The 25,483-nt window shown below is 44.4% G+C and overlaps 1 protein-coding gene and 6 non-coding genes across 13 annotated transcripts in view; 4 read left to right on the top strand and 3 right to left on the bottom strand.

Annotated features, from left to right (window-relative positions):
• The window catches only part of itpr3 (inositol 1,4,5-trisphosphate receptor, type 3), a 36,758-nt gene extending 11,691 nt beyond the window's left edge, over nucleotides 1-25,067 (top strand). The window contains exons 5-61 of one of the 7 annotated variants that reach the window (XM_069527455.1): nucleotides 245-403; nucleotides 900-998; nucleotides 1,132-1,215; nucleotides 1,362-1,508; nucleotides 1,599-1,694; nucleotides 1,811-1,855; nucleotides 2,282-2,424; nucleotides 2,501-2,600; nucleotides 3,064-3,366; nucleotides 3,450-3,614; nucleotides 3,727-3,899; nucleotides 3,997-4,116; nucleotides 4,494-4,575; nucleotides 4,687-4,802; nucleotides 5,122-5,373; nucleotides 6,693-6,837; nucleotides 6,940-7,084; nucleotides 7,266-7,480; nucleotides 7,562-7,682; nucleotides 8,002-8,028; nucleotides 9,302-9,328; nucleotides 9,560-9,614; nucleotides 9,717-9,882; nucleotides 10,034-10,201; nucleotides 11,380-11,454; nucleotides 12,795-12,911; nucleotides 13,082-13,204; nucleotides 13,591-13,791; nucleotides 13,877-13,992; nucleotides 14,112-14,247; nucleotides 15,587-15,712; nucleotides 15,792-15,917; nucleotides 16,207-16,327; nucleotides 16,409-16,581; nucleotides 16,689-16,837; nucleotides 17,036-17,144; nucleotides 17,412-17,505; nucleotides 17,654-17,829; nucleotides 17,923-18,082; nucleotides 18,195-18,412; nucleotides 18,576-18,776; nucleotides 18,885-18,995; nucleotides 19,491-19,586; nucleotides 19,716-19,823; nucleotides 19,975-20,058; nucleotides 20,224-20,334; nucleotides 20,447-20,639; nucleotides 20,769-20,888; nucleotides 21,026-21,201; nucleotides 21,301-21,465; nucleotides 21,552-21,741; nucleotides 21,825-21,920; nucleotides 22,123-22,241; nucleotides 22,411-22,576; nucleotides 22,730-22,890; nucleotides 22,979-23,140; nucleotides 23,247-25,067. In XM_069527455.1, coding sequence (XP_069383556.1) covers nucleotides 245-403; nucleotides 900-998; nucleotides 1,132-1,215; nucleotides 1,362-1,508; nucleotides 1,599-1,694; nucleotides 1,811-1,855; nucleotides 2,282-2,424; nucleotides 2,501-2,600; nucleotides 3,064-3,366; nucleotides 3,450-3,614; nucleotides 3,727-3,899; nucleotides 3,997-4,116; nucleotides 4,494-4,575; nucleotides 4,687-4,802; nucleotides 5,122-5,373; nucleotides 6,693-6,837; nucleotides 6,940-7,084; nucleotides 7,266-7,480; nucleotides 7,562-7,682; nucleotides 8,002-8,028; nucleotides 9,302-9,328; nucleotides 9,560-9,614; nucleotides 9,717-9,882; nucleotides 10,034-10,201; nucleotides 11,380-11,454; nucleotides 12,795-12,911; nucleotides 13,082-13,204; nucleotides 13,591-13,791; nucleotides 13,877-13,992; nucleotides 14,112-14,247; nucleotides 15,587-15,712; nucleotides 15,792-15,917; nucleotides 16,207-16,327; nucleotides 16,409-16,581; nucleotides 16,689-16,837; nucleotides 17,036-17,144; nucleotides 17,412-17,505; nucleotides 17,654-17,829; nucleotides 17,923-18,082; nucleotides 18,195-18,412; nucleotides 18,576-18,776; nucleotides 18,885-18,995; nucleotides 19,491-19,586; nucleotides 19,716-19,823; nucleotides 19,975-20,058; nucleotides 20,224-20,334; nucleotides 20,447-20,639; nucleotides 20,769-20,888; nucleotides 21,026-21,201; nucleotides 21,301-21,465; nucleotides 21,552-21,741; nucleotides 21,825-21,920; nucleotides 22,123-22,241; nucleotides 22,411-22,576; nucleotides 22,730-22,890; nucleotides 22,979-23,140; nucleotides 23,247-23,363 — 7,749 coding nt within the window. In that variant the 3' untranslated portion in view covers nucleotides 23,364-25,067. The remainder of the gene's footprint in view (nucleotides 1-244; nucleotides 404-899; nucleotides 999-1,131; nucleotides 1,216-1,361; nucleotides 1,509-1,598; nucleotides 1,695-1,810; nucleotides 1,856-2,281; nucleotides 2,425-2,500; nucleotides 2,601-3,063; nucleotides 3,367-3,449; nucleotides 3,615-3,726; nucleotides 3,900-3,996; nucleotides 4,117-4,493; nucleotides 4,576-4,686; nucleotides 4,803-5,121; nucleotides 5,374-6,692; nucleotides 6,838-6,939; nucleotides 7,085-7,265; nucleotides 7,481-7,561; nucleotides 7,683-8,001; nucleotides 8,029-9,301; nucleotides 9,329-9,559; nucleotides 9,615-9,716; nucleotides 9,883-10,033; nucleotides 10,202-11,379; nucleotides 11,455-12,794; nucleotides 12,912-13,081; nucleotides 13,205-13,590; nucleotides 13,792-13,876; nucleotides 13,993-14,111; nucleotides 14,248-15,586; nucleotides 15,713-15,791; nucleotides 15,918-16,206; nucleotides 16,328-16,408; nucleotides 16,582-16,688; nucleotides 16,838-17,035; nucleotides 17,145-17,411; nucleotides 17,506-17,653; nucleotides 17,830-17,922; nucleotides 18,083-18,194; nucleotides 18,413-18,575; nucleotides 18,777-18,884; nucleotides 18,996-19,490; nucleotides 19,587-19,715; nucleotides 19,824-19,974; nucleotides 20,059-20,223; nucleotides 20,335-20,446; nucleotides 20,640-20,768; nucleotides 20,889-21,025; nucleotides 21,202-21,300; nucleotides 21,466-21,551; nucleotides 21,742-21,824; nucleotides 21,921-22,122; nucleotides 22,242-22,410; nucleotides 22,577-22,729; nucleotides 22,891-22,978; nucleotides 23,141-23,246) is intronic. The other 6 variants (XM_069527458.1, XM_069527456.1, XM_069527457.1 and 3 more) reach the window with 6 other exon arrangements.
• trnak-uuu (transfer RNA lysine (anticodon UUU)) lies at nucleotides 5,748-5,820 on the top strand. The gene has a single exon. It is a non-coding gene; the product is annotated as a tRNA-Lys (tRNA).
• On the top strand, nucleotides 6,220-6,292 carry trnak-uuu (transfer RNA lysine (anticodon UUU)). The gene has a single exon. It is a non-coding gene; the product is annotated as a tRNA-Lys (tRNA).
• On the top strand, nucleotides 6,570-6,642 carry trnak-uuu (transfer RNA lysine (anticodon UUU)). The gene has a single exon. It is a non-coding gene; the product is annotated as a tRNA-Lys (tRNA).
• Nucleotides 14,441-14,513, bottom strand: trnak-uuu (transfer RNA lysine (anticodon UUU)). Its single transcript has one exon. It is a non-coding gene; the product is annotated as a tRNA-Lys (tRNA).
• trnak-uuu (transfer RNA lysine (anticodon UUU)) lies at nucleotides 14,838-14,910 on the bottom strand. The gene has a single exon. It is a non-coding gene; the product is annotated as a tRNA-Lys (tRNA).
• trnak-uuu (transfer RNA lysine (anticodon UUU)) lies at nucleotides 15,180-15,252 on the bottom strand. The gene has a single exon. It is a non-coding gene; the product is annotated as a tRNA-Lys (tRNA).
• Nucleotides 25,068-25,483: the final 416 nt, after the last annotated feature.

Here is a 25,483-nt window from a genome sequence, read left to right as displayed (position 1 = left end):
AACGGAGGACGTTACACAACTAAAGTAAAAGCTTTCAGTAAGACGGTGGATCACGTTGACCAAGAGACGATGGATGGTTTGTGTGAACGTGGTGGATTTATTGACAACAAGAAAAACACAGTTTAAAAACGAAAACACAATTGTCTTCTTATTTCCATGTTCTGTGACACTGGAAGAGGATTTGTGTAAGTTAGAGTCACAAATGAAAGATGAATACACGCGTGTTCTCTGTGTGTGTCTCCAGTTGCTCCACATGAAGAGTAATAAATACCTGACGGTGAACAAGCGTCTGCCGGCTCTGCTGGAGAAGAACGCCATGCGGGTCACTCTGGACGGGACGGGGAATGAAGGTTCCTGGCTCTTCATCCAGCCGTTCTGGAAACTCCGCGCCAACGGAGACAATGTAAACACACAACTGCTGCTACACATTCTCACACTGCAGGAGGTGTAGGTGAACAGGATGTTTACTCGGGCTCCCCAGAGGAGGAATTATTATTCTGATGATCTGACGTTTACTGTTCTGATTCAAGTGTAACATTTATTTTTTACTGGTAAATAGAAGACAACAGATTTCCAATAACGTTTTCCTCTACTGACACCTGTAGGCCAGTAATGATAAAAATAATAATTATAATTATATTAACTTGATCTATACACACAAAGAGAGGACACACTGAATGCTAATAAAATATCATAAACAAAGACAAAACAAAGTAATAACTTGTAGTAATAGAAGCAGTACTACCTGCAGTAGTAATGTAACAGAAGTAATAGTAATAGAAGCAGTACTACCTGCAGTAGTAATGTAATAGAAGTAATAGTAATAGAAGCAGTACTACCTGCCGTAGTAATGTAACAGAAGTTAAAGTGACGTGTTGAGTGTTTGTTGCTTGTTGCAGGTGGTTGTGGGAGATAAAGTAATCCTGAACCCGGTGAACGCCGGTCAACCGCTTCACGCTTCAAACTACGAACTGACCGACCATCCAGGCTGCAAGGAGGTGAGAGAGACACACACACACACACACACACACACACACTGTGAGTTTAAGTCTGTTTATATTCTAATGATTATGATGATTATGATTCATCACTACCTTTGGAAAAAACGAGTGCGTCTTCTCCCCCCTGCAGGTGAACTCAGTGAACTGCAACACCAGCTGGAAGATCAACCTGTTCATGATGTTCAGTGACCACAGAGAGGAAGTCCTCAAAGGAGTGAGGACTCATACACAACATACACTATATATACACTATACCCTGTACATACATACTGTATATAAATATATTATACAAACACTGTGGAACTGTCCGTTAATACTTTGTTAACCCCCCCTCTCTCTCTCTCTCTCTCTCTCTGTCAGGGCGATGTGGTGCGTTTGTTTCATGCTGAGCAGGAAAAGTTTCTGACGTGCGACGAGTACAAGAGCAAACTCCACGTCTTCCTGCGGACGACGCTGAGACAGTCGGCGACCTCGGCGACCAGCTCCAACGCTCTGTGGGAGGTCGAGGTACGCACACGCGCAAAAACACAAACATGTACGTGCACACACGTGCATCGTTTTTTTTAAAATCAGTTTGTGTGCTGATTGCTCCGTCAGGTCGTCCATCATGACCCGTGTCGTGGGGGGGCGGGACACTGGAACAGCCTCTACCGCTTCAAACACCTGGCCACCGGCAACTACCTGGCTGCTGAGGTAACCATGGCAACACCGGACGGAGTGTTTTGGGACTAGAGTGTGAACCTTGGTGTTGGTGGATGGATCCTAACATACTGTTAGTTAATGTTGTGGTGTAACTATTTTTGTTGTAGGAGAATCCAGGTTATAAAGGAGACAACGCAGAGATCTCGTCCCCGGTGAGCTCAGCACTGAAGTCTCCTGGTGACAGATTCACAGGATCTGTCAGCATGTCCTCACTGTCCTCAGATCCTCCAGATCTCACTGTCTCTGTTTTAACTTCCCGTCAGCGCAGACACAAAAAAAAAGTTCACGTTTTTGCCTGATTGGAAAACTTTCCGGGAAATAAAGAGGAAAACCTCATTATTTTACATTTAAAACATTATTTCCTTTAGTTTGAATCACTTCTTCGCACCAACTGCACCCCCGGTTAGGAACCACTGAGTTAAAGTGTCTGAAGTAAACCAGTCTGCGGACGTGTTTCATTTCTAAACTCAAGCCGCGGATGACTAGTCACATTAATTTGGTTCTTTCCCGGCTTCGTCAGCACTAAAACACGGTTCCTACCCTCCTCAGCTTCACCCTGACCTCTGACCTCTCTGTAGATGGACGGTAGTCATAGCAACAAGCGCTCTCATGGTGAGAGGATCAAGTACAAGCTGGTAGCGGTGCCTCATGGGAACGACATCGCCTCGCTGTTCGAGCTGGACCCGACCACGCTGCAGAAGACCGACTCATTCGTTCCACGGTAGGAGCCACCGACGGTAAACGCTTGGTGGAGCTGAGACCTGAGACACCGTGTAACTGAGTTGAGTGTCTTCCAGAAACTCTTTCGTGCGACTGAGACACCTGTGCACCAACACCTGGATCCAGAGCACCAACGTCCCCATCGACATCGACGAGGAGAGACCCATCAGACTCATGGTGAGCCGGCGATTCACGTGCACATTAACTTTACAAGAATATATGAATCTCAGGTTAGCATGTTAGCATGCTAACATTTAAAGTAATTATACGATCACATTGATTTGACACTTGTTATATATTTATATAACTTTTAAAAACACATTTCCTTAAAAATTAGAATGGTGGAAATTCATTTTTAATTTCACGGAGGTTCTGTTTGGTCATGAAACAAACTAACAGATGAATGCAGGTGTTGACCTGAAGATGGTGCCGGATGAAACGTCATAGGATCAATAATGTTATTACAGTTGATTGACAAGTTGTTGATGTTAGTGATGTCATGCTAATCCAACCAATAGTTGTTGAGATATTTCCATCTGAAGAGGTGAACTGAGGGATTAACGCTGCTCGGTTTAAAACATGACAGTTATGGTTCATCAAGAGGAAAATTAATTTAATCACATGAGCCGTGTCTCTGCAGTTAGGAACGTGTCCCACGAAGGAGGACAAGGAGGCCTTCGCCATCGTCTCAGTTCCTGTCATGGAGATCAGAGATCTGGACTTCGCTAATGACGCCAGTGCCATGTTGAGCACCGTGGTCGACCAGTTCAACCAGGGCTTCATCAGCCAAAACGATCGCAGGTTTGCTATCAAGCTGCTGGAGGATGTGGTGTTCTTCGTGGCCGATGTCATTAACAGTGGTCAGGCGGTGCTGGAAGTGACCATGACCAAAGCCAACCGGGAGAGACAGAAACTGATGAGAGAGCAGAACATCCTCAAACAGGTGAGATCCGAGAATTAAAAACAAGAAATCGTGGAACAGAGGAAATTTAAAGACGTGTCATAACTGACTAACTGTGTGTTCAGATCTTTGGCATCCTGAAGGCTCCCTTTAAGGACCGGGGGGGAGGCGAGGGGCCCCTGCTGCGCCTGGAGGAGCTGGCCGACCAGAAGAACGCCCCCTATCAGTACATGCTCAGACTCTGCTACAGGGTCCTCCGACACTCACAGGAGGACTACCGAAAGAACCAGGTGAGGATGCTGATGATAATCTATGCGCTGCAGCTTTCCGACAACTTATCAAATCACTTTTTTATTGGCTATGATCGTTCCCGCCACTATCTCACCACCCTTCCCCCTTCAGGAGCACATCGCGAAGCAGTTCGGTGTGATGCAGAGTCAGATCGGTTATGACATCCTGGCTGAGGACACCATCACCGCCCTGCTGCACAACAACCGCAAACTGCTGGAGAAACACATCACCAAGACCGAGGTGGAGACGTTCGTGAGCCTGGTCCGCAAGAACCGAGAGCCCAGGTACACATGGAGGGGGGAGAAATGAGGGGGGAGAGGGTCAGTATGTGAGCTTCCTGTCAGATGTGCAGATATTATGTGTGTGTGTGTGTTTGTGCAGGTTTCTGGACTACCTGTCAGACCTGTGTGTGTCGAACAACGTGGCGATCCCCGTCACTCAGGAGCTCATCTGTAAATGTGTGCTGGACCCCAAGAACCAGGATATACTCATCAAGACAGAGTGAGGAGAGAGGGAGGAGGGACGACCTTTAACCTTTGTCTCGCCGAACGTTACGCAGGACGTCCAATGCAGGAAGAAGTTTTAAACTCGCTGCTTTCCCTCTGGATCACAGATCCACTGAAGTTTTCGAAACTCCCTCATAAGAAAAAGAAAGTTCATCACCTGTAATGTTCCTTACATTAATATTATTATTTGCTTAGCTCTGACCAGTAGGGGGAAGCACAGCCTCAAAACCAGCATTTGCGTTTTCACAAAATAATAGAGACGAGATCCATGTTAGCATTGAGCCATGAGCTATGTCCCTCCTGACTGTGAGTAAGTGTCCTCTGAATTAAGCTTTTGATATTTAAGCTCTGTTTCTGTTCCGCTGCCTTCAGGCGTCGAGTCCCTAAGGAGTTGCATCCTGGTGTCGGTGATGGGGATTACATAGGGATGGATGACTATGGAGATGATGATGAGGTTGGTCTTTCCGCTCTGTCTGACTCTGGAACCCGACTTCCCCGAAGTCGCAACATCTGTGTATCTGCAGCAAAACGTGCGTGAGACGAGATGTGTGAACTTTTCCTGTAGGTGTGGCTGATGTGGACCGACAAGACCAATGAGAGACAGGAGAAGAGCATCCGACAGCTTGCTCAGGAGGCGGGGCAGGGAAACACTCATGATGACAATGTCATCACCTACTACAGGTAAAGACAAAGGAGGATGTCGCCCCCTGGTGTCCACAGAAAATCTCCTCGTACATCCAGCAATGTGGAGGTTGTTCGCAATTAATAAATCTTACTGTGTTTTACCTCACCCACAGAAAAGGGTTTTCATCTTTTTCATGGGATCAACTTTAGGTATCAGTTTAGTTTATGATTTTTATCGGTTCCCAGTTGAAATATTGCCCCTTAAGTAAAGTAAAAGCTGGTGGGTCACAAATTTAATTTAGATGTATCCTCAAGGTTTATGAATATCAACTGTAAACTACTCGGACATCTTCATCTTAATTGTGGACCTCCCCAGGTACCAGCTGAAGCTCTTTGCCCGGATGTGTTTGGACCGTCAGTATCTGGCCATAGATGAGATCTCCAAGCAGTTGGATGTGGAGCTCATCTTCCTGTGCATGATGGACGAGACTCTGCCCTTTGACCTGCGGGCCTCCTTCTGTCGGCTCATGCTCCATGCCCATGTGGACCGTGACCCTCAGGAGCTGGTGACCCCTGTGAAGTTTGCCCGCCTCTGGGCCGAGATCCCCTGCTCCATCACCATCAAAGAGTTGGTAGATTTTATTACTGCTGCGAGGAAATGGAAATGAACATTTCTGTTATTGACTAACAATACAAGGTTACAGTATAAATGTAGGGAATCGTGTATATGTGTATACGTTTATGCTTAGGTGATGTGGAATTTGAAATAAGACCCACACAGGTAATCTCCCATTAGTCAGTTAGATCTGAAGAAGCCTCTTGGATGAGATGTGAAATATCAACACATGGGTCTGTGTCTGTTGAAGCTTGTGTGCCATCGCAGGAATCCTTGAATCAAGTCAATAAATTCTCATAGAGATTTACTGACATAATGGGCTCAACGTATATAGTCGTACGTCGTTGGTGTTGGTAGCATTGTTTGTTTACTAAAAGTCTATCGAAGCCTGGATAGCTCAGACGGTAGAGCATCAGACTTTTAATCTGAGGGTCCAGGGTTCAAGTCCCTGTTCAGGCGATGATCTCATTTAAAGTGAGTTCACGTTGAAGTTTGTTTCAACTTATAACAATACCTGCTTCACATTCATTTCTCTGGACACTTCTATTCCCTCAAGTTGATCAAAGATGGAAGATAATGAGTGTGTTAACACTACTTTCCTGCTGGATCTCTGTCTTCTGAAGTTTGTATCACAGGAATCTTCCAAGTCAATAAGTCTGAAAGTATCCAGACTTCCTGACATTTGGGCTCAACTGGTGTTAAAGTCTTGTTCCACCAGAACTATTGTTTTCCCTGGCTGTAGATGCTCCTCACCTGGCTGACTGTATGTCACGGTACATTGTCATTGTTGGCAGTATTGTATGTTTACGTAAAGTGGACCCTGTGAGAAGTTTTCAGCCAAAAGGCAACACTTTTGAAGCCTGGATAGCTCAGACGGTAGAGCATCAGACTTTTAATCTGAGGGTCCAGGGTTCAAGTCCCTGTTCAGGCGATGATCTCATTTAAAGTGAGTTCACATTTATCAACATGTTATAACAAGAGCTGCTTTCATCATTGGACACTTACATACCCTCACTCTTATCCTGTATGGATCTGTCTGTATGCCATCACAGGAATCCTTGAAGCAACTCACTAAGTCTGCAAGTATCGAGATTTCCTCACGTAATTGGCTAAATTTGTGCTAAGTTGTTGTTCCACCGCAAGGATTTAACATTTTCCTTGCTGCAGATGCCCATCGACTGCCCGACTGTATGTAGTGTCCTCTTGAAGCCTGTGTAGCTCAGACGGTAGAGCATCAGACTTTTAATCTGAGGGTCCAGGGTTCAAGTCCCTGTACAGGTGATGCTCTTCTTTCATTGGTTAATCTGTTGTCATGTATCTTTCTTTCCCAGCTATGACTCCAACATGGACGACAGCAGGTACAACAAGAAGAACCGTTTCTCCAACACCATGGTGTTCATGGAGGAGTATCTCAACAACGTCCTGAATGATGAACTTCCGTTCCACAATGAGGAGAAAAACAAACTTACATATGAGGTCCGTCCCAACACCTTGTCTTTCTTTTTTCATTGTAAATCTTTCTCCATCCTCCAGTTTTCCTTTCTTCCCAGTGGTCACTTCAGTTTGTCTCTCCTCCAGGTGGTGAGTTTGGCCAGACATCTGATCTACTTTGGTTTCTACAGTTTCTTTGAGCTGCTCAGACTCACCAGAACCCTTCTGGGCATCATCGACTGTAGACCCAATCCTGGACACACTGGGGTATTATTCCATGATGACGGAACAGGTAATCTTTTCTCTGCTTACTGTTTATCTATCCTTACACATGCAGTTCCTTCTACGAGGTATCACTGACATGGTTTAATCTATATACATATCGAAGCTGTATATTCTGTATATGTAGACGTCACTGCTGTTGATGCAGGGTAATGCTCATTTCTACCTTGTCTGTCCTTTTGTGTCTGAAGGGAAGAATGTGAAGCGCTCCATACATGGGATGGGACAGATCATGTCCACGATGGTCCTCAGCAGGAAGCAGTCCATATTTGGAAGTCCAGGTGCCAGAGGGGCAGGGCTGGGGGCGGGGCTAGGACTTGATGGACAGAGAGGTGGTAAAGACAGTAGTGACAGAATGGACCTGACAGTAATGGACACTAAGCTGAAGATTCTGGAGATATTACAGGTAACTAACATATGAAATGAATGAAATATCCACTGGGCTGGTGAACCTCTGTCATCTGAACCGAACTCTGCTCCTCATCAGTTCATCCTGAACGTCCGTCTGGACTACCGGCTCTCCTTCCTGCTGTCCGTCTTCAAGAAGGAGTTTGTGGATGTTTATCCGATGGCTGATGCTGACGCCACCACTAACATGGAGCAGTCAGGTGAACATCACACACACGGAGCCAGTGGAAGCACAGACACACTCGTTATCTTTATTTTATTGTTGTGACACAGAGACAGCCTCCAATTAAACCCTAATTTGTGGAATTTACTCAGAAAATACTTTTTTATTTGTAAGTTATTATTTTGTGCAGCCTCTAAAGTTTTTTTTCATTTAGAATATTATTGAGTTTTCCCCAATTTCCAGATTGTTTTTAGCTCTTGGAAATATCGACATTGGTAAAAAAAGACGTGTGTGATCTACACACATCCGACAGTGTTGGTAAAGTTGTGTGTTGTTACTTTTCTGGCTACTTGTAGACATCCCAGTCGACAAGGAAACAGCAGGTAGAACCTGGAAACTCTTTTTAGAGTCGTAACGTCTTAAATGTCGGGGCTGTTTTTACACTTTTATGTCATTTATATCCATCGTTTCGTCCGTTTTTTGTTGGTTGTTTGTATCGGAGCCGTATTTTCTCTGTGTGTTCGTTAATGAAGCTGCGTGTTTGCATTTGTTTGTGGACATGACCCTTGACAGCTTCAGTCCAAAGAAACCTGCGAGGTTTCCTTTGGCTGTCAGACCACAGAGTTGACATCAAGGTTCATTCATTTGTTCCCTGTCTCATTGTCACCGTCCCTCGTGTGTCAAGTTTTGGTGTCGAACTTTTGAAACAAAGTTTGAAACGTATTTTTCTTCTCAATCTGTTGGACTCCACTGATTGAATGTCTATGTTTTATTTTGTCTGTTAATGAAAGTCTTTAAGTGTTTGTGGTTTATAGAATAAGATTTACTGGTATGTTTCTTTCTAAATCAGATCTGTGTGGGTTTTTTGTACAGCGTGTGACGTGTGTAACGTTTATCATACGTGGTGAAGCAAACCACCTCTGTTCCATTGGTTGGTAGAAATTGGCCATATTGAATTCATCCTGGCCTTCCAGGTTTATTATTTTCAACTTGAACTTATATTGGGAGGGAGGGGTCGTCTGTGTGGCTTCGTTTTGTGAAATGATCAAAAAGTCAAATGTAGGCCTTTTCAAACTGCCTCAAAAGTTTTCCCTTCAAAAGATTTATTTACATTTCCTGTGTAGGAACATCGACCATCTTCCATCTTTGACCGTTTCATTAAAATTTTACAATATTATATCTCAAGTTACTAAGGTTAAAGGTTCAGTGTGTAAGGTTTAGGTGAAAGGATCTATTTGCAGAAATTGATTATAAAATAATCATTGTGTTTCATCTAAATTGTACCAATTGTAGTTTTCTTTACCCTAGAATGGACCCTTTAAATGTACATCCTTTATATTTAAATACTTCATATCTACATCAGGAGCGGGTCCTCTCTACAGAGAGGTTTTTTACAGTAGCCCAGACTGGACAAACTAAACCTTTCGAGTTTTTTATGACAACTGAAGCTACCACAGGTTCTCTGTCATGTTTGGAAGGAGAGGGGGAGGTGAGTTCAGCTGCAACATGACACTTCACCACTAGATGTCACTAAATTCTACACACTGAACCTTCAAGTATTGTACAGCTCTATAAGTACTTTCAGGTTTTTAAAAAGACGTGTGTGAACAACTTCAGTGTTTGGTAAAGTTGTGTTGCTTTTCTTAATGCTTGCAGAAATCCCAGTCACCGTGGAAATAGCAGGTAGAACCTGTAAACTCTAACTTCATTTATGGCCATAATGTCATATATGTCGGGTCTGTTTTTATACGTTCGTTTTCGTCAGTTTTTTGGTTGGCTGTTTGTCTTTGCCTTTAGAACTGAGCCATGTTTTCTTTGTGCGTTCCTCATCTAAGCCGTGTGTGTACAAGGTCATTACCGTCTACAACTTCAGTCTCTCTATTGCTATTAAGCTCCATGTTTGTCCGTCCACAGCCGCCATCAACCTGCTGCACATTGGGGAGCAGGCGGAGGCCATGTTTGGAGTCGGGTATGCAATCCCACTCTTATCTGATACGTATATTTTCATATTTTATTAATACATTTTCAATTCGAGGGACATTTTTATGAAGGATGTTTTGTGTGTACACAGTAAAGGGAACAGCATCCTGGAGGTGGACGATGAAGGCGGTCGCATGTTCTTACGGGTGCTGATCCACCTCACGATGCACGACTACCCTCCTCTGGTGTCTGGAGCCCTGCAGCTGCTCTTCAGACACTTCAGCCAGAGACAGGAAGTTCTGCAAACCTTCAAACAGGTACACACACAAAACTGTCAAACTTGAAATGTTTTTTCTTTGAAACTGAGAGGAGAGCATATCTTCATTCGGTTGAATCTAAATCCATTAACTTATCGAATCGATCGAACAGTCGTTAGCAGAGCTCCCATGTTTCTCTGGGCTTCTGCAGGTCCAGTTGCTGATCTCGGCTAATGACGTAGAGAACTACAAGCTGATCAAGGGTGATCTGGACCGCCTCCGCATGCTGGTGGAGAAATCTGAACTGTGGGTGGAGAAGAAAAACTCAGGAGGAGTTGATGGGAAGAAGGAGAAAAAAGACAAGAAGGAGAAAGGAGAAGTAAGAAGCAAATATCATGATGACCATCACCTCTATCTGTCAAAAATATGATAGGATGGTGAATTAGATCTAAACATGAGGTTGGAACTTAAGTTGAGGATTCGTCAGCGTACAGCTTCAGTTTGAATGAGTTCATGTCAGAAGTCGTTGAATTATTATTGTCTAACTTCCAAAGGTGTGATCTTCATGTCTATGGCGGAGTGATTTCCCAGGTTGCTGTTAATAACTGTTTCAAAAACTAACTGTCTATATAACCACTAACCAACTGACTCACAATCATTCAGACCTAAACCTCCACAAGGATCATTTTCTGGGTAGAAGATTATAACAACCAGGACGAAACTCACTAAATGACTAACCTGAAACTAAAAGGTTTTTAATACTCTGTTTTGTTAACTGATGCTGGTGCGGGGCTTGCTGGTGTCTGAGCTGAGGAGGAAGCTACGTTCAGATGTGATTTGGGATTCTTGTTGCTCACCTGCTGCTTTCTCACTCCCTTCTCCTCTCCATCTTTGAAATGAAGGGCCTGTGCATGTATAAGGTTTTTATGTCTAACTGACCACTGAAGGTGCTGTGATACATGATGTTGACCTTTTCACACACTGAGCCACCACGGGCAACTTGTGGTTCAGTATTTGCCCAACTTTGAGTCTGTAGGAGCCAGGGATCGAACCACCGACCTTCTGATTTGTGGACAATCTGCTCTATCTCTCGGGGCACTCACTTTTGTAATTGTTATAAATCCAATACACACTTATATTGCATATCAAACCATTAAAACAACAACCTAACAGGCAATAAGCAAGTCGAATGCTGCAACTACAGCTGATCCACACTTCCTGTTAGTCTTAGTTAGAACGCCACATTTTCTCACCTAAAACATCTCACCTAAAAAGCCGTCAGATTTGAATCGTAAATGTCGGCAGCGACTCAGATGCTCAAACGCAGAAAAGTTTCCTCACAAACTATGGGAAGAAATTTCAAACATTTTAAAAGGAAAGAAGAATGTAGCTTATAAGTCAGACGTGAAGGAAATCATGCTTATTGCTTGTAAGCAAGTTTATAGTATCGGACTTTCTTTAATACGTAATAGTTTGATTTGTGATTCAAGTGTGTATGATGTGGTTTCGGTGCTCGGAGAGAACTGCATACGCTGTCTTACACTCTGCGTCCTGCAGGGTTCGTCAGAAGAAGCACCGCCCAAGAAGGAGAAACACGAGAAGGGCAACGAGAACTACAAGATAGTCAAAGAGGTGAGGGCACTCGTCCGTCTGTGTGTTGGGTGTGCGTCTCAGCTGTGGTGTTTCTGCATCGTGCTTCCCAGAAATCACCTGTGATGTGTCTTCCTGAGGTGTTTACGTTGTGCTCCTTAGCAATGGTGGCTTCTTCTTTTCCCCAATAGTCACATAGTCACATTTTCTAAATGTATCTCGATGCACATCGAAAAACGAGTGAATTCGTTGTTCGTGCTTAAACTGGCTGCAAGTGATCTCTTCTTAAAAAACTAAATCCAGTCGTAAAAATATTAGAAATTCAAAAGTTCAGCCATTCAGAAAAATGTTTTCCTTTTCTTTTACCTGATAAATTATCACTTCCAGTAATTCAGTTGTGTCCAATCCTGTAAAATCATTATTTATTTTTCCCTTTGAATGAGCATCTCAAGCTTTTTCCAGTGAATCAAACTGTCAATGCCGAAAAGTAATTTTCACTTTTACTTCAGTTGGTACATTTACATGTAGGACCCTGTGTACTCACTGTTATTGTAGCATTTGACACTGACCAGCTTTGTTGACTTGATTTAAATTTAAGGTTCAGTGTGTAGAATCTAGTGACATCTAGTGGTGAAGTGTCATGTTGCAGCTGAACACCCCTCCCCCTCTCCCTCCAAACACGAAAAAGAACCTGTGGTAGCTTCAGTCGTCATAAAAACTCAAAAGGTGTTTAGTTTGTCCAGTCTGGGCTAATGTAAAAAACATGGCAGCCTCCGTAGAGAGGGTCCCCTCCATGTAAATATAGTATTTTAATATAAAGTATTTAAATATAAAGTATTTAAATATAAAGGGTCTTTTCTCGGTAAAGAAAACTACAATTTAAATGAAATGAAACTAGTGCAAACATCATGAGGATTATTCTACATTAAATTTCTGCCAATAGATCCTTTCACCTAAATCTGTCCCACTGGACCTTTAACACACGTTTTTATGACGTCAGGAAATAGTGTGGGATCATGGGAGTTCTTGGAAGTTGTTTGATGACTGAAATCCTTCATCTGGTTAAAATAGAGTTAAAAATCACCGACATCTAAAAAGTCTGTCGTAAAAATATGACGTCAAACTGGATGAAAACTTAATGAGTTAATTAGACTTAATAACTTTAATTAGTTAACTGATGATAAAAAAGACGCCCTGATTGACAGCTGAGACTGACTCCTGATTGGCGCAAATTTGATTCCATGACTCCAGGATCAACTTCTGCACAGACCCTGACTCCAGATGACGCCTAAAGTGCAAGATGGCGGCGTTCGTATAGAGATATGTTTATGGTTCTTTCTCTCTGTCTCTCTTTCTCTCTCTCTCGCTCTCTCTCTCTCTAGATCCTGGACAGGTTGCATAAGATGTGTAGTGAAAGGAAGATGAAGCAGCAGAGGTTGATGAAGAACATGGGAGCTCATAAAGTCATGTTGGACCTGCTGCAGGTGTCATATGACAAGGTAAGACAGAGCACCACCAAAATAAAAGCCCTGACCAGATGAATTCCCTCATCGTGTCCAGGGTCTGGATCCTTGTGACTGTGGTCGAACCAATCATCACTGTTTAAATACTATCTTTAGAAATGGAAAAACGAATTCCTTAACATCTTAACGCTGGTGTCCGTCCGCAGAACGACACGAAGATGCAGGAGATCATCAGGTACACTCACCTGTTCCTGCAGAAGTTCTGTACGGGGAACCAGGAGAACCAGGTGCTGCTGCACAAGAACCTCAACCTGTTCCTCAACCCTGGGGTATAAAGATTTTTATAACTGATTGTCTAAAAGCCCATGAGTGACCCCTACAGGCTGTAGCGGTTACTACAACCACAGTATGAACAAATGACAAATACCTCTGTTACACCTAGATTATTATTTAAAAGTCTGAAAGAGGATTTACCTCAAAGTTTTTACAAGTTTGAAAATACGTTAGTGGTCCCTCACCTTCTGCTACGTAGCCAAGATGGCAACCGTTGAGTGAGCCAGCCAGGTCCTTGTAGTGAACTGCATGTTGACGTAACAGCTAGCGTGAGCGTACTTCTGCTCCCAAGAAACCAATTTATGTTCAACGTACACAAGACAAACTGATTCACTGAGTAAATAATGAGCGACGGTGAGAACAGTTTCCTCCTCCTGTGCAGCTGCTGGAGGCCGAGACGGTGCAGCAGATCTTCAGTAACAACTACCAGCTGTGCAGCGAGATCTCAGAGAGCGTCCTGCAGCACTTCATCCACTGCCTGGCCACGCACGGACGTCACGTTCAGTACCTCAGCTTCCTGCACACCATCATCAAGGCCGAGGGCAAGTACGTGAAGAAGTGTCAGGACATGATCATGACCGAGGTGAGGACGAGGACGAGTCGAGTGCCTTTGACAAAATGTTCTCAGCGGGTTCCACTTTCTGCAGTAATGTTCGTTCTCTCCACAGTTGACGAATGCCGGCGAGGACGTCGTCGTCTTCTACAACGACAAAACCTCATTTAACGTCATGTTGGAGCTGATGGCGGAGAGCAGGGAGGGGGTCGGCGAAAACAACGCGCTCAGGTAACCATGGCAACAACCGGCTTTCGTCACAGGTTGTGGACACACACACGGGGGGACGGTGCTGATCATTGGTCGGTGATGGTGTCGTAGACAACATGTCCTCCTCCTCCTCCCTGCAGGTACCACATTTCTCTGGTGGAGCTGTTGGCAGCGTGCGCCGAGGGGAAGAACGTCTACACCGAGATCAAGTGTACGTCGCTGCTCCCCCTGGAGGACGTGGTCAGAGTGGTGATGCACGAGGACTGCATCACCGAGGTGTGTGGCACTTATTTAGCAGGTCTGCGATCAGTTTTTCCAAAAATCGAGTGCAAAACTAATTATTGTGCTAAGACGCACAATTTGTTCCAACAACCATCAACACCACCTCCTCTGTTAAGTGAAGGTTTGTCCAGGTTGATGAAGACGGTTTATTTCACCAAAGCACAGACGGTACTATTGTCAAGTTCATCACCTGAACAGGGACTAGAACCCTGGACCCTCAGATTAAAAGTCTGATGCTCTTCCGGCTGAGCTATCCAGGCTTCAATGTACCGTGACATACAGTCAGCCAGGTGAGGAGCATCTACAGCCAGGGAAAACAATAGTTCTGGTGGAACAAGACTTTAACACCAGTTGAGCCCAAATGTCAGGAAGTCTGGATACTTTCAGACTTATTGACTTGGAGGATTCCTGTGATACAAACTTCAGAAGACAGAGATCCAGCAGGAAAGTAGTGTTAACACACTTGTTATCTTCCATCTTTGATCAACTTGAGGGAATAGAAGTGTCCAGAGAAATGATTGTGAAGCAGATATTGTTATAAATTGAAACAAACTTCAATGTGAACTCACTTTAAATGAGATCATCGCCTGAACAGGGACTTGAACCCTGGACCCTCAGATTAAAAGTCTGATGCTCTACCGTCTGAGCTATCCAGGCTTCGAGAGAGTTTCGCTGTGGAAGGCGTCTACAGCCAGGAAGAAAGTTAACTTCCATAAAACAGGTCAAGGTCAAACGTCAGGAAATCTTTATAATTTCAGGCTTGAGTCAACGACACTCGTGATGTCATACAAACATCAGTGGTCGCAGATCCAGCGTGAAAGCTTAACACACACGTTAACTTGATTCCCCAACAACTTTGAGGGAGTTTAAGCAAAGACGTGAAAGTGAAAGCAATCTTGTTGAAAGAAATTTTAAAGTGAGCTCATCACCTGAACAGGGACTTGAACCCTGGACCCTCAGATTAAAAGTCTGATGCTCTACCGTCTGAGCTACACAGGCTTCAAGAGAAGGTTTCTCTTTAGATGTAAAATCCACACAGATTCCACTTTACATACACATACAGTACTACCAACAACGACAATGTTCCACTACATACTGTCGATGGGCATCTACAGCAAGGAAATATTAATACTTGTGGAGGAACAGGACCGCAGCACAAGTCAAATCCATTTTGTGAGGAAATCTCGATACTTCCAGATTCTATATTTTGTGTTTCAACAAGTCATTACAGTTTGAACAGAAACTTTTTATGTTTGAATTTGGAATGAAAATTAACAGAGCTAGTTAAAAGTCTACATGTTGTTAACGTCCGTGTCCGTCTTTGTGTCTTCAGGTGAAAATTGCCTACGTGAACTTTGTGAATCACTGCTACGTGGACACAGAGGTGGAGATGAAGGAAATCTACACGTCCAACCACATCTGGAAACTGTTTGAGGACTTCACAGTGGACATGGCTCGGGTAACAACAGCAGACTAAGATGTGTCTCAGCAGGTCGGCCACATGCAGCTGTTTTCTCATGTGTTTTTCCCGTCTGCAGTTTTGTAATAAGCGAGAGAAGCATCTCAATGATCAGGTCCTGGAGAAATACATCCTCAACGTAGTGTTTGACACCATCAACGCCTTCTTCAGCTCCCCCTTCTCTGAGAACAGCACCTCTCTGCAGGTCAGCAGCACGACGCTCAGGAACAAGTTCCTCTGTATCGGAAGAGACGGCTCCACCTACTGTTACAGTTAGGAACTCACATGATAGAAATAAATACACTAGAATGAATAAAACGCAGAAAGAATCATTATTGTTTACTGATTATTTATTTGACCAGAATTTACTTCTTTAGGATTTTACATTTCATAAATGTTTCTGTCAGTTAGTTTTATTTATTTGTTGATTCGACTTTATCTTTTAATGCGAGAGTTTGTTTGAGGTTTGATCGTCGACTCTCTCGCTTCGTCAGACTCACCACACCATCGTCACTCAACTGCTTCAGTCGTCCGTCCGGCTGCTGAACTGTTCCTCGCTGCAGCAGCAGCAGCGAGCGCAGGTGGAGACCTGCATCAGGACGCTGGCCATGACAGGTAACACACACACACACACACACACACACACACACACACACACACAGATGGATCAGTTTCTAACTCTCTGTCTCTGTTTAGCTAAGAGTCGTTCCATCGCTCTCCCTCTGGACCTGGATTCTCAGATCACCATGTTGTCCAGTTCTGCTCAAAACCCTTCGTCCCGCTTAAACTACAAATCCGCCTCACGATCCTCCAGACCCATCTCATCCGCCAACCCATTGGACTACAAGAACATCATCGAGAAACTGCAGGTACAGACGCCGACACAGACGTAATAATGAAGAACCACGATAAAGCTGCAAAACTCTGACTGAAGTATGTGTGTGTGTGTGTGTGTGTGTGTGTGTGTGTTCCTCAGGACATCATCAACACTCTGGAGGAGCGTCTGAAGCCTCTGGTCAACGCCGAACTGTCCGTGTTGGTGGACGTCCTCCATCAGCCCGAGCTCCTGTTTCTGGAGGGAACTGACGCCCGGCAGCGCTGCGAGTCCGGAGGATTCATCTCCAAGTAGGTTCTCCGTGTCCAAAATCTGACAGGCATGATGGGAAAAATGTCTTCATGAGTGTGTGTGTGTGTGTGTGTGTCTCCAGGTACGTTGTTCGGACCTAAATCTGTCACATCATGGGGACAAAAAGAAAGTCCCTGTTAAGTACAACTTTTTAAGGTAAAGACATGTTTTTAATGTGTGTGTGTGTGTGTGTGCAGGCTGATCCAACACACCAAAGCTCTGATGTCTTCAGAAGAGAAGTTGTGTATCAAAGTTTTGAGGACGCTGCAGGAAATGTTGATCAGGACTCTGGACTTTGATGAAAAGGTTTGTTAAACCACCTCTTTTTAAACAGGCTCTTTAACGGCCACATGAATTCACAGCCAGGGACAGTAGGGGGCGCTGAGAGCGTCCATTTAATAATGTTGTATCAAGTTGTTGTATCAACAGACCTCAGACTTTAGTTCCATTAAAGAAATCAGATTTTCTTTTTGAGATATATCTAACCCACTATTACCAACAATGACATCAGACGTGATTCTACTGTGCTAAAATGTTTCTCTAGAAAATGAAATGAAAGTTTTTGTGTTTCAGGGGATTTCGCTGCGTAAAGTTTTACTGCAGAATTATCTGTTTACAAACAAGAAGAACAACCCAAAGAACGACCTGGCCGAGCTCGGAGCCGCAGGTAAACAACTTCACACCATCGCTGCCGTTAAAAGCGTCACGATGCAAGATCCGCTCTCGTCTATACTCTGGCTCCCCCTACAGGTGGGATACACATTAAACTGAGTTGTAATCATAAGTCATTATCATTGTGTGCTTGTGTGTGTCAGGCGGGGAGCAGGAGCGGGACTGGGTGGCGGTGGCGGCGGTTCAGTGTCGTCTGGACCGAGAAGGAGGAACAAAGCTGTTCACAGATCTGGTGATGAGCACCAAGAACGACAAGATCTTCCAGGAGAGCATCCAGCTCGCCATCTGTCTGCTGGAGGGAGGAAACACCGAGATACAGGTGACACACACACACACACACACACACACACACACACACACAGGACTACCTCTGTGAATGAATCTGTGTGTGAGTCCTGTCTTTCTCCCACAGAATTCGTTTTATAAACTGATGATGGGCGACAACAAATCAGAGAAGTTCTTCAAGGTTCTTCACGACCGGATGAAAGAAGCTCGGACGGACATTAAAGCTACGGTTTCCGTTAATGTCGGAGAGATGACGCACAAAGCCAACGCAAAAGATCAGCAGCAGGGTGAGACGTTCGCATCTCAACTCACAAAATAAAAACTGACCCTGCTGGTTTTATTGCAGCTTTTTTTTTTTTTATCTTTGACTGTGACTGAAATTCTTGAGTTCTTATGAAGGCGACTCAGGAGCATTAGCACTTCCTGATTCGGGAGGTCACCAGCTGTTGGTTCAGGGTCAGGCCTACTCCTCGGCTGCCGGTGTCTCGGCTCTGCCGGCTACGCCGGTGGAGGAGCAGAGGGAGGTGGAGACGGAGATGGGACCAGCTGTTATCATCATGAAGCCGATTCTGAGGTTCCTCCAGCTGCTCTGCGAGAACCACAACCATGACCTGCAGGTTTGTGTTGTGTTTCTTCTGTCAGAGAAAACGAGCTGTGATTCAACAGAATCTGTTTGTTATAAAAACACTGGCCTTGTAAAATAGTTTACAAAAATTGCAACACAGTTGTTCCTCGTGAAAAGATCACATCAGGTGGAACCTTTTGTTTGCGTCTCTCCAGAACTTTCTGCGATGCCAGAACAATAAGACCAACTACAACCTGGTGTGTGAGACGCTTCAGTTCCTGGACATCATGTGTGGAAGCACCACGGGAGGTCTGGGCCTGCTGGGCCTCTACATCAACGAATCAAACGTCCACCTCATCACACAGACGCTGGAGACGCTCACAGAGTACTGCCAGGGCCCCTGTCAGGAGAACCAGGTGAGGAGGAGGAGGAGAGATCACCATCGAGGTACAGAGGCAGGTCCCCCTAGCATTAACACTGTGTGTGTGTGTGTGTGTGTGTGTGTGTGTGTGTGTGTGACCCAGACGTGTATAGTGACCCACGAGTCCAACGGTATCGACATCATCACAGCTCTGATCCTGAACGACATCAGTCCGTTGTGTCGGTACCGGATGGAGATGGTGCTGCAGTTGAAGGTTTGTTTGGAGATCAGCTGTTCGTGTTTAGTCGCTGGTCAGAACCAGACACTGTGAATAAAGATGGAGGACGCGTCGCCCACCTCCTCCCGATATCCAGAAATGAAGCCAAAATATTTCAGATACGATCACTGCCATCTTGTGGTGACGACGCAGCAGTGATCGTCGAGTGGAGCCGTCAATCATGACGTCTCCACTAAAATCAAACTTTATCAGAAACACTTGAACAAACATCAGAGTGATGAGAAACCATCTTTCATTTATTTAACTTGAACTTTAGTTTACTTAGCGTCCCCACTGCTAACCAGGAGGAGGCGGGGTGTAAGACTGACACTGCAGCCGGCCACCAGGGGGCAGGATTGAGACTTTGGCTTCACTCTCGGTAGCCGTCGTATCGTCCATCTTTATGAACAGTCAAAGATTAAAATGAGTCGTGTAGCTGATGAGTTTGGTTTTGAGATGTTTCGACTGCTGCTCTCTCTCTTTGGTTGCCAGGACAACGCCTCCAAGCTGCTGTTGGCTCTGATGGAGAGTCGCCATGACAGCGAGAACGCAGAGAGGATCCTGTTCAACCTCCGACCACAAGAGCTGGTCAGAGATTCCTTCCTTCCTTCCTTCCTTCCTTCCTCTTCAGTTCTCTTCTCTCTGTTGTATTTTCTATATATGGAATAAAACAATATTAACATCTGTGTGTGTGTGTGTGTGTGTGTGTGTGTGCAGGTGGAGGTGATAAAGAAGGCCTATCACCAGGATCAGGACAGTGAGTGTGAAGGGGTGGAGGTTTCTCCTCGGGAGGTTGGACACAACATCTACATCCTGGCTCAACAGGTGACCAATCACAACATCTCCCTTTCACTGCATAATGAGTACTTTTACTTTCATAATAATATATACAGTGTAAAAACAAGAAGAACATTGTTTTACTCACCTGTATTTAATACTTCAAGTCAAGTTTTTTGTCTGGTGTGTTTGTGCTCAGTTGGCCCGACACAACAAAGTTCTGCAGAACCTCCTGAAACCGATGAAGAAGAGTAAAGAGGGAGAGGAGGGAATCTCCTCCATGGTAATTCATCCGTCTACACCCTCAGTTACTGTGACAGCACTGCAGTAGTGTTGGAGTTATACTGCAGTAGTGTTGGTGTTATACTGCAGTAGTGTTGGAGTTATACTGCAGTAGTGTTGGAGTTATACTGCAGTAGTGTTACAGGAATGTTTTGTGTGTCTGCAGCTGAACCTGAACAACCGGCCTCTGTCCCAGATGTTGAAGTCCACAGCTCCAGCTGCTGTGGTGGAACAGGATCCTCTGGAGTACTACGAACTGCTGACCTCTCAGATAGAGGTACTGCTCATGCTAATGCTAATAGTAATACTTTAACTGTACCACCAGACACACACACACACACATCTGGTACATACCGTATGTATGACGTTCACGTGACCTCCGTGTGCAGATTGTTCGTGACGACCGCGTCATGGAGCAGATCGTGTTCCCCGTTCATCCCATCTGTGAGTTTCTGACCGAGGAGTCAAAGTTCAGGGTCTTCAACACCACGGAGCAGGATGAGCAGGGGTCAAAGGTCACACACTTCTTTGAGCAATCGTCCTTCCTGCACGGAGAGATGGAGTGGCAGAAGAAGCTGCGGAGTGAGAACACACACACACACACACACACACAGAGAGTGTTACGCATACCTCGTCTAAGTATCTCAACAAGGTAACGGACGAGATTTAAGTTTTTCAACGTGTGTGTGTGTGTGTGTGTGTGTGTGTTAGGCATGCCCGTGTTGTACTGGTTCTCTCGGAGGATGACTCTGTGGGGCTCCATCTCTTTTAATCTCGCCGTCTTCATCAATCTCATCATCGCCTTCTTCTACCCCTACAACTCAGGACAAGGTACTGATGCAAATACTACTACTACTGCTACTTCTACTTCTACTTCTACTTCTGCTACTTCTACTACTGCAGTGCTCAGTGTCTGTTGCTAATGTCTGAGTTCATGAACCTGAATTGTTTTGATCTCGTCCTCTCAGCTGGAGCGATCGACGACTCTCTGTTGCTGATGTTGTTCTGGATCCTGACCGGTCTCTCCGTGTTGGGTTTGTTCTCGCAGCGTTACGGCCTCCAGCCTCTGACCCTGGCTCTGATCCTCAGGTCCATTTACCACTTCGGCATCGGGCCCACGCTCATCCTGCTCGGCTCGCTCAACGTAGGAACCACTCCCCCCCCCCCGTCCCCATTTTAAGATTTGGACTATTGAACATTTTAAGACTTTTAAAACCTGCTGTGTTTCTCTGTTCACCTCCAGCTCATCAACAAGGTTGTGTTTGTTGTGAGTTTCGTGGGAAACAACGGGACGTTTATTATGGGATACAAAGCCATGGTGATGGACGTGGAGTTCCTCTATCACCTGGCGTACGTCCTGACCTCCACACTGGGACTGTTTGTCCACGAGCTCTTCTACAGCATCCTGGTAAACGACCAGCGCACCTTCATCCCCCACGTCCTCATCTGTACCTGAAACAGATGTTAACTATGTGTGTGTGTGTGTGTGTGCAGCTGTTTGACCTCATCTACCGCGAGGAGACGTTGTTCAATGTGATAAAGAGTGTGACTCGTAACGGTCGCTCCATCCTGCTGACGGCGCTGCTCGCTCTCATCCTCGTCTACCTCTTCTCCATCGTCGGCTTCCTCTGCCTGAAGGAGGATTTCATCATGGAGGTCGACCTGCTGCCACAGATCACTGCAGGTAACACACACACACACACACACACACCTGTAACATTCATCTGACTGTGTTAGTGACTCTGTGTGTGTGTGTGTGTTGTGCAGCTCCTCAGAGTGAAGCCTCTCAGGATTTCCTCGACTCGTGTTCTACAGACGGAGTCAGCTGCACCTCGGAGACCAGCGGCGTCGCTGAGGAGGAAGGTGAGAGGAGGAGCCTAAAGCATTTAGATCCAAAGTAAACGCGTTGAGTCGTTTCTCAGTTGAAACCAAAAAGCATCAGGTTTGCAAGAGGGGCTCAGTAACCATGGTAACTGACTCTGTGAGTGTTTAAAGGTGGATTGTTAAATTCTAACCCTGTGTGTGTGTGTGTGTGTGTGTGTGTGTGTGTGTGTGCGTGTTACAGACGAATCTAACACGGAGCGAGCGTGTGACACACTGCTGATGTGCATCGTCACTGTGTTGAACCACGGGCTGAGGAATGGAGGAGGAGTCGGAGACGTTCTCCGCAAACCATCAAAGAACGTGAGGAGAACCATCGAGCTGGACTCTAATGTTTAATATGTGTAAATCATTTATAAGAACATCAGTTTCTAAAATAAGATGTGATTGAAGAAATCATTGAAGTCAAGATAAAGTCACCATGACATGACACCAACTGTGTGTGTGTGTGTGTGTGTGTGTGTGTGTGCAGGAGCCGTTGTTTCCAGCCCGGGTCGTGTACGACCTGTTGTTCTACTTCATCGTCATCATCATCGTACTCAACCTGATCTTTGGCGTCATCATCGACACGTTCGCCGACCTGAGGAGCGAGAAACAGAAGAAAGAGGAGGTTCTGAAGACGACGTGTTTCATCTGTGGTGAGTTGAATCTGAACCGGAGCGACGCCGACGCTTCACGAGGTTCCAGGAGGTTTGAGTTTCTGTTTACGTAGACGGAACTCAATCGTTCTTCACTTTTAGAATCTTAAAGACGCGGGAAAGTGTTTAAAACGTCCAGTTGTGTTGCTGCAGGTCTGGAGAGAGACAAGTTTGACAACAAGACAGTGTCGTTTGAAGAACACATCAAACTGGAGCACAACATCTGGAACTACCTGTACTTCATCGTCCTGGTCCGTGAGAAAAACAAGACGGACTACACCGGACCGGAGAGCTACGTCGCACACATGATCAAGGTACACAACACACACACACACACACACAGGACGTGACGTAGGGACGAACACACACACGTGTGAACGTCTCGTTGTCTTCTGTCCTCAGAACAACAACCTGGACTGGTTTCCACGGATGCAGGCGATGTCTCTGGTGGTAACCGATGGCGACGGGGAGCAGAACGAGATGAGGATGTTACAGGACAAACTGACGTCAACCATGAAGGTGGTGATGACGCTGACGACTCAGCTGACGGAGCTGAAAGAGCAGGTACACACACACACACACACACACACACACTTGAACACTAAAAGAGTTTTGAGTCGACAGGATTTCTGGTTGTGTGTTTCTTTAATTTGCCTCCCGTTGTCTGTAGATGACGGAGCAGAGGAAGAGGAGGCAGAGGATGGGATTCGTTGACGTTCAGACGGGAGCAAGCGCTGCACTGCCCCCTAGTGCTGCGGGAGGAAACCACCAGATGTACAAACCATGAGGACAGACCGGTTATCGACCGTGACGGAGTGTTCACCGTGAGAGACACGTCTGTAAAGCAAAAGAAAAAAAAACACTAGAACACGGCTACAACATGTGGAACGAGTGTTTCCCTCTAAAGAGTGAATCCAGAGAGAGAGATTCACAGATCACACACAGTCACAGCAGAAACATAATGAACATGTTGCCGTTAGCATCTTGGATAAATTACATTAGGTTATATATTTATATCTTCCCACTAGAAGATGTGTGTCTGTAAGTGGAACACGTCTGGAGAACTGTTCGTGTTAGTGGGGGCGGGGCAACGATTACCACCTCAATCCCTTTCAGAAGTGACGTGTATGTGGATCGACCTGGGAGGGATTGATTCTCTAAAGTTCAAGTTACTCTTTTTAGCTCTAATTTCCAAAAATCAACAAGTTATTGAGATTTTCACTCGTTTTTTTTTTCTCATCAAAATAAATAAAACCAAACAAAAAAACGCTAAAAAAAAAAACCTTGTGAATCTGGAGAAGATGAAAGTCACTGTCATTCAGCTTTTTTCTCACTTCAGTTAATTTAAGAAAAATGTTAATGGGAACAGAAATGCAGCATTTCTTTAAGTTTGAATGTGAAGTGAGTTGAACCCAGGTTTGTTTTGTTGTTTTTTTAAATCTAGGGAAATATTTTACTATGAATATTATGGTTTGACTGTGACGTATATTTATGGAGAGAAGATCCTGTTTGTTTTCTAACACTGTAACTAGCTCAGTACACTGGACTAAACGTGAGCTGCTTTCTGTGAATTCAAAGAAAAGAAAATGTCTTCACAGAGAAACAGAGGGAGGTAGAGGAGGGCGATGTGACGAAGATGTCACATCTTCAGGAAAATAAAAGATTTGCTAAGAAACACACGTTTCCTCACTTATTAATGGATACTAGAACTTCTGCTGTGTATGTTTGGGTTTTAGAAGAACCCGTCAAATGCACTGACCTCCATGATGACATTTACAGTTCCACAATTCTGGTTCTAAAGGTAAATATATATATATTATATATTACTTGCTGTACTGCTATGACAGGTTTTTACTTTGAGATGTGAGTAAACAGTCCTCTGTATTTAACGTTTGAATTTAGATTCAACATTTCATGTTTAGGTTTAAATATAATATTGACAGCATCTTCAATACAAGGTAAATATGACAAAGTTCAAGTATCGTTAATCTGTTAAAACTAAGAAGTCAAAAGCTTCACTTCTCGTTTAACATAAATATTCTTGTCATACAGGAGTTTTTGTAGAATGTGATGTTTGCAGTCATTTGTAGTTGAAGTTGTTATTTATCCTGAAAACAACTGATTGTGTGTCTGTGAAACACTTGCACCACAAGGTGGCGTGCTGCTGTCACTGTAGAGCAGGAACAGCATGAACAGGACAACACTTCTTCCTAGAGGCTGAAATTTAAAATTGCTTTTAAGTCAATTTCCCCTGAATCTCATGGTATCAACAGTTTGTGAGGTGAAGATCGTTCCTGGTGTGATGGACACATCCAGACATTCTCTACTTCCTCGTGGCATCAGTGAGTCTTTTCACAACCCAGTGAAATCAAAGTGTCATGAAAACATACATGACGTCATGTTCAGCTACACGAGGGAAAAGACACACATGTAATATCTGTCAGAGGAACATGTTGAAAGAAAGACTGTAAATAAAAGAAAGAAATCTACATTTCTTCTTTCTCGCTGTTTTACTTTGTGCCTCTTAATCCTTTTTCTGTGAAACAAAACCTCTAATCTAAACTCAATGATTTAGAAATATATATGTTTATATATATATATATATGTATATATAAATAAAGTTAACTTCAGGATATATATATATATATATATATACATATACATAAACATATATATATATAACCTGAAGTTAACTTTTTACAGCTCATTTAACTATAAAGTCTATAAATAGATAATAATAGATAATCATAATAATCATAATAATCATAATGGATCTGAGTTTAGAATAAACAGGTAAGAAACGTCAGTGAAGCTTTCAGCCAATCAGAGAAGAGTTGTGCCGTCACAGAGGTGAGCCCAGCGCCGCAGCTGATTGGCCGGGGGAGGAGAGCACGTGCCTGCCAGGTG

Source organism: Paralichthys olivaceus, chromosome 6 (genome assembly GCF_024713975.1).
Source record: "Paralichthys olivaceus isolate ysfri-2021 chromosome 6, ASM2471397v2, whole genome shotgun sequence".
NCBI classification, from domain to species: Eukaryota; Metazoa; Chordata; class Actinopteri; order Pleuronectiformes; family Paralichthyidae; genus Paralichthys; species Paralichthys olivaceus.
The sequence above is the reverse complement of the archived record's forward strand: the minus strand, read 5'-3'. Positions and strand labels throughout refer to the sequence as shown.